Here is a 13803-nt window from a genome sequence, read left to right as displayed (position 1 = left end):
GTGAGTGATTGTGTTCAGGACAGAGTCCATAAGCACATAAGACTACGATTTTATTTCAAATTGGATATTTCTACATATGACACCTAAATTATCTGAGCCACCATTTCTATTTTATTCATAAATACATTCAGTAAACATATCTATCATCAATCAGATTATATGCTTACCCTTTCCAATGCGGCTTCACATTTTAAAAACGAATTCCTCACAAACAGTATCAGTGGCAATGTGGAAACAGTGGTGGTTGTGTGAGTTAACACACCTGTCACAGCCTTAATCGTTTTGATTCCATAATATCACTCGAGATTAGTTCTTCTCGTTGTGGAATTTTATGCATGCCAAGTGTAGCAATTTATTTTCTTATATATATGTATTTGATGTCCATAAATTTGCTTGGATAAGTTAGAATTGTGTGATAAAGACATGATTTTAAATCCTCCACAGATTTTGTCGTCTCATTAGATTTGCCTTTTAAAAATAATTAAATGGTGAAAATTGTAATGGCTGAGAGTTCAGATGGTGCAGTTAGATTGGTCAATATTATTTTTACAATTTTAACAACACTTATGCTAAACAGTCATGTAGCCTATATGATACCAGATTTGTTGCTGGGTTGAATGGACTTAATGACTGAACAGGTGCTTTTTTTTTTCCTACATGTATTTATATCAAATGATAAATTAATTTTAAATGACAATTATGATCAAAGATCTCATCCAAATTTTGGAGAGAGGCTCTATATGATATATAATGACAACAATTTCAAAATAAATCTGATATGAATTGTGACATTTGGCTTAATGTGACACTTTATTATATGAACAAATTAGATGGTAGTGAAAGTGCTGATAGCACTCTTCTGAAATATCATCAGCTATAAAGTCCTGCACCACTGCTTTCTTTATAAGCAGAACTTAAATAAATCTATTTAATGATCCTATGTATTTTCTTCCCTCCAAGTAACACTATATTCCTGCCTGCTATAATCTGCAATTACTTCCTTTTCCCCAAGGAGAACATTTCACTGAAGCAGTAAAAGCTGTTTGAGTCATAATCAGCCTCTCTGCTTCCTAAGACATTTTTTAAATTGTAAGAATTGAGGAAGACTCTGATGACTGTACTGTTTTTTTAGTATTGAAGCATAATGATTGCTTCTTAAAAGTGTGTCCTGGAACCCATTCAAGACACCACTGTCAAAATATATACATACATGATTGATTATCCAATTTATTGGTGATATTGTGTATGCTATCATAGTGCAGTTTAAATGATTTTGACAAGTACAGAAGAGTGTCATCGACAAGTGCAGAAACAAATGATGGGTTTAAGTGTTCGAATGTTTTTACAGCATTTTACTGAGTGGCAGGTTGATAAATTAAAATTACAGTTGTAGCATCAGGCCTGAAAGCACAACTGCTTTAGATTACAAAAATAGCACTGTGGAAACTTTGTGTACTCTCTAGAGAAGTAGCCTGGAGGACCTTGGAAAAAATGAAACAAGTGCAGTTGCTAAAAGAATCATTAATTTTGTGGTAGCACAGTGTCTAAAAATTTTTTTTAAATAAATTTTTAGAAGAGGAAAATTGACTTTATCCCCTTATCCCTTTTTCCCTGGAGACCTAGAGAAAATTGGATCCACACCATCAAAAGATAGGTTTTGAATTGGCCATTAGTGATCCCATGATGTCTGATGGGTGTATTTAAAGCTTAGAGGCAGTTTCTTGTTAACTCTTCCTTAGTTTCAGTGTTACACCTGGATTTTAGCCTGTCATTCTGTCACCACATCCCACCCAATTCAGTTGAACTTCCCTAAGATATCACTCAATCACTCACTGATTCTGATACTATTAAAGAAAATAATATTTCATCGGGCATTTCTTTTCCATCCTTTTTTTTTTCTTTGAGATTTGATTGTTTTTAACAAATGAAAATTGCATACATTTAAGGTATACAACATGATGTTTTGAAATTACGTACACATTATGAAGGGCTTCCCATATGGCCCTAGTGGTAAAGAACCCACCTGTCAATGAAGAGACATTAGAGATGTGGGTTCGATCCCTGGGTTGGGAAGATCCCTTGGAGGAGGGAATGGCAACCCACTCCAGTATTCTTGCCTGGAGAATCCCATGGACAGAGGAACCGTGGTGTTGGAGAGGAAACTTGAGAGTCCCTTGGACTGCAAGGAGATCCAACCATTCAATCCTAAAGGAAATCAGTCCTGACTATTCATTGGACGGACTGATGCTGAAGCTGAAACTTCAATACTTTGGCCACCTGATGCAAAGAGCTGACTCTGGAAAAGACCCTGATGCTGGGAAAGATTGAAGGCAGAGGAGAAGGGGACGACAGAGGATGAGGTGGTTGGATGGCATCACCAACTCAATGGACATGAGTTTGAGTAAGCTCCAGGAGTTGGTGAAGGACAGGGAAGCCTGGTGTGCTCAGTCCCTGGGGTCACAAAGAGTCAGACATGACTGAGCGACTGAACTGAACCGAACTGAATCCTAACAGGTGAAAGTGATGTCATTCTGCTCAAGTTCTGATTCTTTTCAAGTCATGCCTGAGCTACTGCAACAGTGTTCTACACGGCTCTGTTACAACCTCACTTTGGAGACCATTCTTCAGTTAAAAGCAAAACAGACAAACAAATACACATAACAACAATTCAAAGTGAAAAGTGAAGGTGAAAGTCTCCCAGTCGTGTCCAACTCTTGGCGACCCCATGGAATAGTCCATGGAATTCTCCAGGTCAGAATACTGAAGTGGTTAGCCTTTCACTTCTCCAGGGAAACATCCCAACCCAAGGATCGAAGCCAGGTCTCCCTCATTGTTTTACCAGCTGAGCCACCAGGGAAGGCCACAATAATTCAATGACTCTACTAAACCCACAGAAGGTAAAGAAAGTTCTTTGCATTAGTATAATTTCTCTGCAAACAACCACTAATTTAACCCGCCAATCTTAATCTCTCCTCTCTTTTCATGAACCTTCAAGTTTGCTGGACTGGGGTGCCTGATGTGCTCGGTGCAGTCAGTTCTCCCTGCTGCCAATTTTTCCTTCCAGTTCCTTCTTCTGGGGACACTATTCTTATTACTTCTCCATTGAATTCTTAGTTCACATGGAGGATAGACTCAAGTTCTACTTTTTGTTTTAAAAATTCTCTGGACAATTTGGCTAATTTCTTTAATGTCTCAATTCCTAGATCAAACATTTTAATCCCTAAGTGACTGACCAACACCAATCATTTTACAGTAGTCTATGATTCTCTTGTTTACTTTTTGAAGCTCTTTTATAATTATCCCTACGGTGGTATTGCTTTCCTATTTTCATGCTCTTATTGGAGTTTTAAATACTGTACTTGTTATTTTATATAAATGTAAGCACATTCCAAAATTGTGTCCTGTCTTCATGCTATTTTTTTCTTGTCTATCTTCCTCAAAGATCTCCAAGGTAAAGTCCCTGTTCACGACTGTGCTGATTTCACTCTCTTCGGAGCTTCTTCTCCAAGAATTCAATTCCATTACCACTTTTCTAGAATATTCAGGCCTTTGGATTTAATTAGCTGGAATTTCTGCCATTTGGAAGAACTCACTTCTTTAGGAAAGATTTATAATATAATTTAGTTGTTGCACAAAGTGTTAATGACAAATGATATCTATTTTCTGTTTACTATATGTCAGATACTGTTCTAAGTACTTTGCAATATTATCTCATTCACAACAGCCCTAATAGTTAGTTATTATCTCAAGGGAGAAAATGGAGGTTCAGAGGACTTAAATTGCCCAAGGCATCTAGCTGGGAAATGACAGAATGGAATTTAAATCAAGGAAATCAATGGCAGAATTTAGTCTCTTAAAACAGGCAGCTATGGTATAATAATGTAAAGCACCAGTAAACACAAAGTTTCAAACAAAACATGGATAGAAGTAAACTAATGTAAATCTTTGACCTAATAAGAATGTCAAAGTGTAATAACATCTGTATAACACCAGCAGAAGTACACTGAAGCTCCAAATTCAGTTCCAGGACTGCAAAGAAAAGGGGAAAATATTCCCCAAGGAAAATTATTTGACAAAATGTAGGTGTTGGCAATTATATGAGGAATACTGTTAGCTGCAGAGTCCAGAGCTTCAGTTAAGTCCAGAGCTTTGCTCTTTTGACAGTGTAAGCTCCTTCTCAGCTGGACTTAGTAGAATAGGTCAGGGACTTGTCAGGGTTGTGGGAACTCCAGGCTTGGCTGGGGCATGATCGACTCACTGTTAAAGCCAGTGCTTTAACAGATAAATATAATAATTTTGATAATTTTATCCTTGATGTTTTTTGAATCTCTCTCAGCCAAGCCTGAGAGACAACACATTCTGAGCTATATTAATAAAAAATTTTAAATTCTTCTGAGTTAATTAAATTATTCTAATACAATGAAAAAGCCTGAAAAAAAAAAATTTACCCATGCAGTAAATAGCCATCCTCCTAATACAGCTGCTGCTGCTGCTGCTGCTGCTGCTAAGTCAATTCAGTCGTGTCCAACTCTGTGCGACCCCATAGACGGAAGCCCACCAGGCTCCCCCGTCCCTGGGACTCTCCAGGCAAGAACACTGGAGTGGGTTGCCATTTCCTTCTCCAATGCATGAAAGTGAAAAGTGAAAGTGAAGTCGCTCAGTCGTGTCCGACTCTTAATGACCCCATGGACTGCAGCCTTCCAGGCTCCTCTCTGTCCATGGGATTTTCCAGGCAAGAGTACTGGAGTGGGGTGCCATCGCCTTCTCCATCTAATAAAGCTACTTAGAGGAAAATTCATCAACCGAAATTTGGTATGATTCAAAATTTCGATTCTAAAATACAACTCATGAAAAGTTTTCTTTGAAGAAGGTTAACTTCATGCTAAAGAGATAAGAAGAAACAGTTCACATGGGAATTTTCACTTAGTGCCTCGAGTGTACTTTCAAGTGGCTCAGTGTCTGCAAACTGTCGACACAGCTCTTGAAGGGAATTCATGCATCGTCTTGACATGTCCTTTTACTCTATGAATCTCAAATGTCAAGTGAACAGGAGTTGCCTTTCCCCTCATCTCTTTCTTCATTAAAAAGGTGTAAAACTTTTCTAAGGCAAGACGTTTTAAACTAAGATTTATATCTTAGACTTTTAATTGGGACCATCACCGGGTTCTTACTCACTTTGCTGAACGCAAACTTGGCGTCTGTTCTCTCTCAGTTGATTTCCAAAATCAGAATCTAACTGATGCCACATACAAGAAAACATTTGCCAGAAGAGTTTTCTAAATCACTCTAAAATGTAATGTTTTGAGGATCAACAGACTATGAGCCATCTAGCACTTTTTAGCACTCAAGCTAAGCTTTGTTCTAAATACAGTTGATTTTTCTTTTTTACTATTGAGAGGTGAGTGAGATAGGAAAATACTTGAATTTTTGAATCTATTATTTAAATTTATCATATTTATAATAAAATGTATTCTATGTGATATATTTTAATCAGTTTACATATGTAATGCATGTCACATATAAACTATATATTAAATATAGTATTTAATAATATTTTAAATATAAAACATTTTATTTTCCTATAACAAAATATTTATTAAATACCCCAACCCTAGGTCTAGGACAACATTGGAACGAGCTTTATGCCCCTGAGCATAGGTGCTGTGCTCCCTGTGAACCATGGTGACCTCCATGGCACATCTTCTGGTGTCTTTACATCTACCCTGGTCTCTGGTGGACAACTCTAGATCAATGTGTCCACCTCCGCCATACACATCCAAGACAGGAAGAGACCCATGGGAAGCTGTGTGAAGACTGTCTGGAGAGATTCCACCGACCTTAAATGTCTGCACGAACAACCTGTGACCATTTGTACAGACAGGACGAGGGAGGCTGCAAACCATGTGGACGGTGGCTGCAGGCCTGGCTGGTACCAGAACCGCCTACATAGCTTTGGAAAATACTGCACCTACTGCCCTCTCTGGAGAAGGCAATGGCACCCCACTCCAGTACTCTTGCCTGGAAAATCCCATGGGTGGAGGAGACTGGTGGGCTGCAGTCCATGGGGTCGCGAAGAGTTGGGCACGACTGAGTGACTTCACTTTCACTTTTCACTTTCATGCGCTGGAGAAGGAAATGGCAACCCACTCCAGTGTTCTTGCCTGGAGGATCTCAGGGACAGGGGAGCCTGGTGGGCTGCCGTCTCTGGGGTCGCACAGAGTCAGACACGACTGATGCAATTTAGCATTGACCTCCCTGAATTAACAGACTCAGACTCTGGGATGAGCCTTCATGTCTCACTCTAGACTCAAGTTTATTTTAATGTTTCCTAATGATATTATTTTACTAATATTTCACTGGTGCATATGAAAGTTCCTCTCATATCACCACACAGTTGAAGGTCTAAGATCTGAAATTTCATTTAACTTCCTTTCATCATTCCCTAACCTTCTTCCATAAGCAAATATTTCCTTGTGTTATAACTTTCTGTGACAAATTTTTCCACTGGAATCTTTAGCTTGAATTTATGTTTGTAATATTTAAATTTTTTATTCATAATTACTGTAGCACATTTATCAAAGGAGGAATTTTGCTCCCTAATTTACATTAAGAGATGCACGTTAAAGTTTTATCAATATTTTTCCATTAAAAATTTAAATAATAACTATTAGTGTTCATCATTGAAATATGAAACAGAATATCTACACTCATGCTTATTCCATTTACAATTTTTATGTCAGAAAACCAACAAGGCTGTTTATTTAACTTATATTCAGAGCACATCATGTGAAATGCCAGGCTGGATGAGTTATAAGGTAGAATCAAGTTTGCAGGGAGAAATATCATCAACCTCAGATATGCAGATGATACCACTCTAGCGACAGAAAGCAAAGAGGAACTAAAGAGCCTCTTGATGAGGGTAAAGAGGAGAGTGAAAAACCTGGCTTAAAACTCAGTATTAAAAAGGCAAAGATCATAGCATCCTGTCCCATTACTTCATGGCAAATAGAAGAGGAAAATGTGGAAGCAGTGACGAATTTCCTCTTCTTGGGCTCTAAACTCACTGAAGATGGTGACTGCTGCCATGACATTAGACGATGATTGCTTCTTGGAAAAAAAGCTATGAGAAACCTAGAGAGTATAGTATTAAGAAGTAAAGACATTGCTTTGGAGAGAAATATAGTCAAAGCTATGGTCTTTCCAATAGTCATGTACAGATAACAAGAGTTGGACCATAAAGAATGCAGAGCATCAAAGAATTGATGCGTTCGAATTGTGGTGCTGGAGAAGACTCTTGAGAGTCCCTTGGACAGCAACGAGATTAAACCAGTTCATCCTAAAGGAAATCAATCCTGAATACTCATTGGAAGGACTCATGCTGAAGCTCTAATACTTTGGCCACCTGATACAAAGAACCAACTCCCTGGAAAAGACCCTGATGCTGGGAAAGACTGAGGGCAGAAGAAGAAGAGGGCAACAAAGGATGAGATGGCTGGATGGCATTCACTGATTCAATGGACATCAGTCAGTTCAGTCACTCAGTCATGTCCAACTCTTTGTGACCCCATGGACTGCAGCACACCGGGCCTCCCTGTCCATCACCAGTTCTCAGAACTTGTGCAAACTCATGTCCATCAAGTCAGTGATGCCATCCAACCATCTCATCCTCTGTCATCCCCTTCTCCTCCTGCCTTCAATCTTTCCCAGCATCAGGGTCTTTTCCAATAAGTCAGTTCTTCGCATCAGGTGGCCAAAATATTGGAATTTCATGAACTAGGGCAAACTCCAGGAGATGGTAAGGGACTCCAGGCAGGCCTGGAGTACTACAGTCCATGGGGTTACAGAGATTCAGACAGGACTTGGCGTCTAAACAACAGCAACATAAAAAGTTCCTTTGGTTTCTACATGTAAGTCAAGGGATAATCTGTAAAAGTAGAGGTTTATTCTCTGAGCTATTTCAGAGCTCTCTCATTGAGAGCTGTCAACAGTGATAAGAACAATGCTAAATCCTTGATCTAAATTTTCTGTTTTGATCTCCATTTCACAAATTAGGAATCTGAGGCTTGGGAGTTTACGTAACTGCAGAAACCAATAAAATAAGTTTATAAATGTCACAGCCTATGAAGGCAAAAGAAAATCCTATACATACTTCTGTACATAAATACATAAAAGTGCTTTCAGACTCTGTCAGGCAATGGACTGAAACATGCAATATTTAGTACTGATTTATTCATTAATATAAGTTTTACTGACTATAGAATTAAAATGAATGTGAGTAAGGTGTACAGGGCTCTAGAAAAACTCAATCGTGTATACTCACATGTCAACTGATACCACAGACAATACATCAGATTATTCGTTCCCTTTGCCAAGGGACTGGATTAATTCAGTCACAAATTTGAATCATGGTTCTCATAGTAGATTGCCTGTTGCCTAGTAGGCTCAAAAGTGTCCATTATGTTCATCATACCTCTTACTGAACAGGGTAAGGAGTGAGATTCATATATACTTTTGAATGGTCTTATTTAAAATCATTTTCTTGGAGGGGAATGGAGATATTTCACTATAAATCAAAATAGCCAGTCAGCAGGACTATTTGGGCTACTTGTTTCACCCCACTTTATTTTAAGACATATCTAAGGAAAGCAATATATTCTTGCTGCCACACTGGTTTTCCCATTTTGAGTAGTATTTGCTGAGTAATAGATCATTCTTTTCGGGAAACTTTTTCTCAGTCCTCTCATACCAAGTTCTAAACTTCTGAGACGTTTAAAACAAAGATTACTCAGGTTTTGCCCTTGTAAAATAGAAGTTTGCAATAAATGGGTTTTTGTCTCAAGTAGTCAAGAGAACGGGAAATGCGGCCAAACAACTGTGTCAAGTGAGGCGTGAAGAAAAGTGATTTCAGCCTCCGGACTTGAGGGTGGGACGCACATGAATTCAAAATTAAAAAGATCACTTTAGGCTTAAAGGTTTTTAACAATGGGAGCTGATGATGAATGAAGGAAGAAGCATGGTCTAACGATTTTGGGGGCCAGTCCAACTTGACCTTTCATTTTTCATGAAGTCCTCCAGTAAGGGCCTCTACTCCGTTTTCCTCTCCCAGAAGCCCCAGCAATTACTATGATTCTTCTGATTCAAATGGCCTCCTGAAATGCTTTTAGGAGGACTAGAAGGACAGAGGGAAGCGTGTTCAGTGAGTGTGAGAAATATTCAACGGCTGCGAACAAAGTAATGAAAGAAATCCAATGCCGTCATTGAAAAATGTGATGCCATCCCATGTTTCTGGCCTTGGCTGCTGACATGTGATTTTTTTTTTCCCCTCTTCAAATAACAGCATGATTTCTTCTGAAGTAGACGTCACATCTTCCAATGTTTTCTGATATTTTTAAAACATCCACCCTAATGCTGCAAAAGTCCTTTAGTAAGACATTTTGGTATGTTAGTGAAAGATTACATGGTAGATCAGTGAAAACATTTTTGCAGAGTCTCAATTAGCTAAACACCTAAAAACAGTACATGTGTATTCTTGTCAACGGTATATTATTTTTGGAACACGTTCTGTGACTCAGAATGATACTATCAGAGAGGGCAAGCGTTAGTCTTACTTAATCTGCTCCAGGGTTCCTCAGCTTTGTGTTTAAAGAAGCAGTCAGTGTAAGCAGTGGCGAAATAAAAGTGAAATGACAGACGGGAAAAGATAAAGATTTTGGAGACAGATTTAGAGGAAAGGGGGAAGAAACACTGACTGGGGTAGATGAAATCCAACAGTACAAAAATGAGCAGAGTGATTAGGAAGAGTGAGCTGTGGTTCAGAGGGATTTTTAAAACCATCAAACCATACCTTCATCTGATGAGATAATCACTGTGAACGTTTTTTTAGCTCTTATAGAGGATACAGGATCTCATATACACTGGTTAGTTAAATTTCTGAGACCACAAAACAGTGGTCTCAAGGAGCATTTTAGTTGTCTTTTAAAGGTAAATAGCCACATTACTGAGGAAACGATGCATCGGTGGCAGGTTATGACCTTGAATATGGGGTTTGATGACTGAAAACATTATCTCAGAAGACCTTGTTAATTTGAATTAAAGATGTTAGAGAACTGAGATTTTGAAAATTTAGACATATACTCACCCAACTGACAGGAAAGGCTCCTTTGATTCAAGTCTATGAAAAAAACATGAAAAACTTATTTTAATATAACAATTTTCTATTTTACATGAATGATAGAATTTTGAAAATTTTTCTTTTACTTGAATGACAGAATTATTATACTTGTTTGGAGGAAAATGCACAATTTCTTTCCATTAAAACACTGTAAATAATATATTAAGACCTAATCTAGACTAATTCAAATTCTATCTGGATTAATGCAGAAGCTAAATAAGATGAGAGAGACATGGAATGGAAATGTAGCATTTAAATAATACATTAAGATAATATTGTTAGTCTAACTCTGATTTGTACTTTCTACATTTACTTATTTCCTTTTTTAATAGTAATTTGTGGAAGTTTTAATACATCTGTTGATGGTTATGTAGTAGTGAAGCAATTTGTAATGCATTTGGTTAAATATAGACTGAATAATTTGTTTCCAGTGATGAAGAGAGAAGCAGCATACTGTTCCTGGTCATTTATTAGAAGCAACCCCAGTTAGGGCTGGAGGAGAGAAATTAGGGACTCCTGCCTCCTCTGTGTTTCTTAAGAGCCGGTTGTTTTTGTGCTTCCTAACACATTGAAGGAGAATTATAATCCCGAAGCTTCCAGCTACTTGTGGCATCTTGTGCAAGCCGATTAAAAACCTTCTGGGGCTTGCTTTTTCCACTATAATACAGGCTAGGATTTGCTCTTAGCTAATTTTATGATTTCATAAATTAACTATTTGTGAAAGGTAAATGAATCAGGAAAGGATCTACTTCTAAATATTTCCTAATAATAGCTATGGAGACCAGCTACTGGGTGTATACTGACCACTTCATTTTCATGTAAGCTTTTCAACTTATAATTATGGGGTAAATATAGGCAAATATTGAGGACATTTTAATCTAAACCCCAGTGTTTAAAATTTTTGAGAAACTTTCATCTTTTAAACTATTTTATTCATAAATAGTTATAGGAAAATGGCAAGAAATTTAATTCTGCACTAAAAATTCACTGATCACCAGATGATTGTATTTTGACATGGACAGCTAAAGGGACTATTTTAGAATTAAGCCAAATATCTTTACTTTTCTACAAGTCTAAACAATGAAGACAATAATATCATTTTGGTCTCTATTTCATTCTGTATATATAAAAATGGCTTATTAGAAATATTCCTTGTCTGCTTACTGGATGAGCTCACATGGCTCTCTGCCTAAAGCCTTGCTGCTTGGTGAACAGTATTATAGCAGGAAGGGACTCTTTTAGGGAGCAGGCACCCTAGGGTCCCTTTGAGCAGCAACACTTAGGAAAGAAACAGAGAAAATCAATTGCTGGTGTTGAGTTGGAGACATATATTTATGAAACTTTTTCCCTTACTGAATTCCAATATTATTAAGACTTCCACGTAAGTTATTGGTCATATTATATGCTTGTTTTCCCCATATATTTATGGTATGGATAGGCAAACAGATCTAAGAGAAAAACATTGAGGATAAACAATGAAATATGTTTGTTTGTTTTATAAGACATGACCACTGACAAATGATCAAAAGAAATTACCTTGAAGAAATAAGGGGGATTCTATATTATGTGATTCAGGAGACTGTTTACTTATTTGCAAATCATCACGATATCACTGCTCCCTTATTTTTCCATCTAATAATACTTGAGAAATAGCCAACATGTGGGTATTAATAGAAGCCCTCCTTCCCGTGTTTGCCAATGATTCAACCTAATGTCAATCAGACTTCACTTTAAGTGTGTTATTTGCATGTGTAAGGTACTCGACCTTACAGAAAAACATCTACTTCTGCTTTATTGACGATGCCAAAGCCTTTGACTGTGTGGGTCACAATAAACTGCAGAAAATTCTGAAAGAAATGGGAATACCAGACCACCTAACCTGCCTCTTGAGAAATCTGTATGTAGGTCAGGAAGCAACAGTTAGAACTGGACATGGAACAACAGACTGGTTCAAAGACTGGGAAAGAAGTACGTCAAGGCTGTATATTGTCACCCTGCTTATTTAACTTACATGCAGAGTACATCATGAGAAACGCTGGGCTGGATGAAGCACAAGCTGGAATCAAGATTGCTGGGAGAAATATGAATAACCTCAGATAATGCAGATGACACCACCCTTATGGCAGAAAGTGAAGAGGAACTAAAGAGCCTCTTGATGAAAGTGAAAGAGGAGAATGAAAAAGTTGTCTTAAAGCTCAACATTCAGAAAACAAAGATCATGGCATCTCGTCCCATCACTTCATGGCAAATAGATGAGGTAACAGTAGAAACAGCAGCAGACTTTATTTTTTTGGGGTTCCCAAATCACTGCAGATGGTGACTGAAGCCATGAAATTAAAAGACGCTTACTCCTTGGAAAGTTATGTCCAACCTGGTGGCTCAGATGGTAAAGCGTCTGCCTGCAATGCGGGAGACCCGGGTTCATTCCCTGGGTCGGGAAGATCCCCTGGAGAAGGAAATGGCAACCCACTCCAGTACTCATGCCAGGAAAATTCCATGGATGGAGAAGCCTGGTGGACTACAGTCCATGGGGTCGCAAAGAGTCAGACATGACTGACCGACTTTACTTCACTACTCCTTGGAAAGTTATGTCCTACCTAGATAACATATTAAAAAGCAGAGACATTACTTTGCCAACAAAGATCCGCCTAGTCAAGTCTATGTTTTTCCAGTGGTCATGTATGGATGTGAGAGTTGGACTGTGAAGAAGGCTGAGCACCGAAGAATTGATGCTTTTGAACTGTGGTGTTGGAGAAGACTCTTGAGAGTCCCTTGGATTGCAAGGAGATCCAACCAGTCCATTCTGAAGGAGATCAGCCCTGGGATTTCTTTGGAAGGAATGATGCTGAAGCTGAAACTCCAGTACTTTGGCCACCTCATGCGAAGAGTCGACTCATTGGAAAAGACTCTGATGCTGGGAGGGATTGGGGGCAGGAGGAGAAGGGGACGACAGAGGATGAGATGGTTCGATGGCATCACCGACTCAATGGACATGGGTTTGGGTGGACTCTGGGAGTTGGTGATGGACAGGGAGGCCTGGCGTGCTGCAGTCCATGTGGAAGCAGAGTCAGACACGACTGAGTGACTGAACTGAACTGAAGGTGCTCGGGTCCTGTCTCGTCTTTCTTCATTCCCCACGGCCTCAGCTGGCCCCATGCCCCTCAGTGCTGTGTGCTTCTTAGCACTGAGCAATGCAGAGAGAGTGTGGAAACACTGACTGTCTGACTGCTCTTTCCCTCTCCACGTCTCAGTTAGCAATGTTCAGTGGGTTTTCCTTTTATGTGCCTCTTATGTCTCTCATCACTCAGTTCCCAGGCTCATTCTCCTCCCCTATCCCAGCCTGGCTGGTCTCTCCACATGGAAACTCTTTGTTCAGAGCTGCTCTAGCTTGGTGCACTTGACTTGCACTAAGCTTCCTTCCATGCTGCTGCCCACCCCACTTGTTTAGGGGCTGCACTGTCATTTTCCTTACAGGCGTCCTGTGCATGTTAGTCACTCAGTTGTGTCTGACTCTCTTGCGACCCCATGGACTGTAACCCGCCAGGCTCCTCTGTCCATGGGGTTCTCCAGGCAAGAACACTGGAGTGGGTTGCCATTAACAGAAGCAAGACCCACCACTTGCCTTTCCCTGT

The 13803-nt window shown here is 39.0% G+C and overlaps 1 protein-coding gene across 5 annotated transcripts in view; it reads right to left on the bottom strand.

Moving 5' to 3' along the window:
• RALYL (RALY RNA binding protein like) overlaps positions 1-13803 on the bottom strand; it is an 832191-nt gene that overhangs the window by 127363 nt on the left and 691025 nt on the right. For all 5 annotated transcript variants that reach the window (XM_070382900.1, XM_070382895.1, XM_070382896.1 and 2 more), the window contains one exon: positions 10139-10171. In XM_070382900.1, the coding sequence (XP_070239001.1) occupies positions 10139-10171 (33 nt within the window). The remainder of the gene's footprint in view (positions 1-10138; positions 10172-13803) is intronic.

The sequence above is a fragment of the Bos mutus genome, chromosome 14, assembly GCF_027580195.1.
Source record: "Bos mutus isolate GX-2022 chromosome 14, NWIPB_WYAK_1.1, whole genome shotgun sequence".
In the NCBI taxonomy this organism is placed as follows: Eukaryota; Metazoa; Chordata; class Mammalia; order Artiodactyla; family Bovidae; genus Bos; species Bos mutus.
Note: the sequence above shows the minus strand (reverse complement) of the source record. Positions and strands in the feature narration are given on the sequence as shown.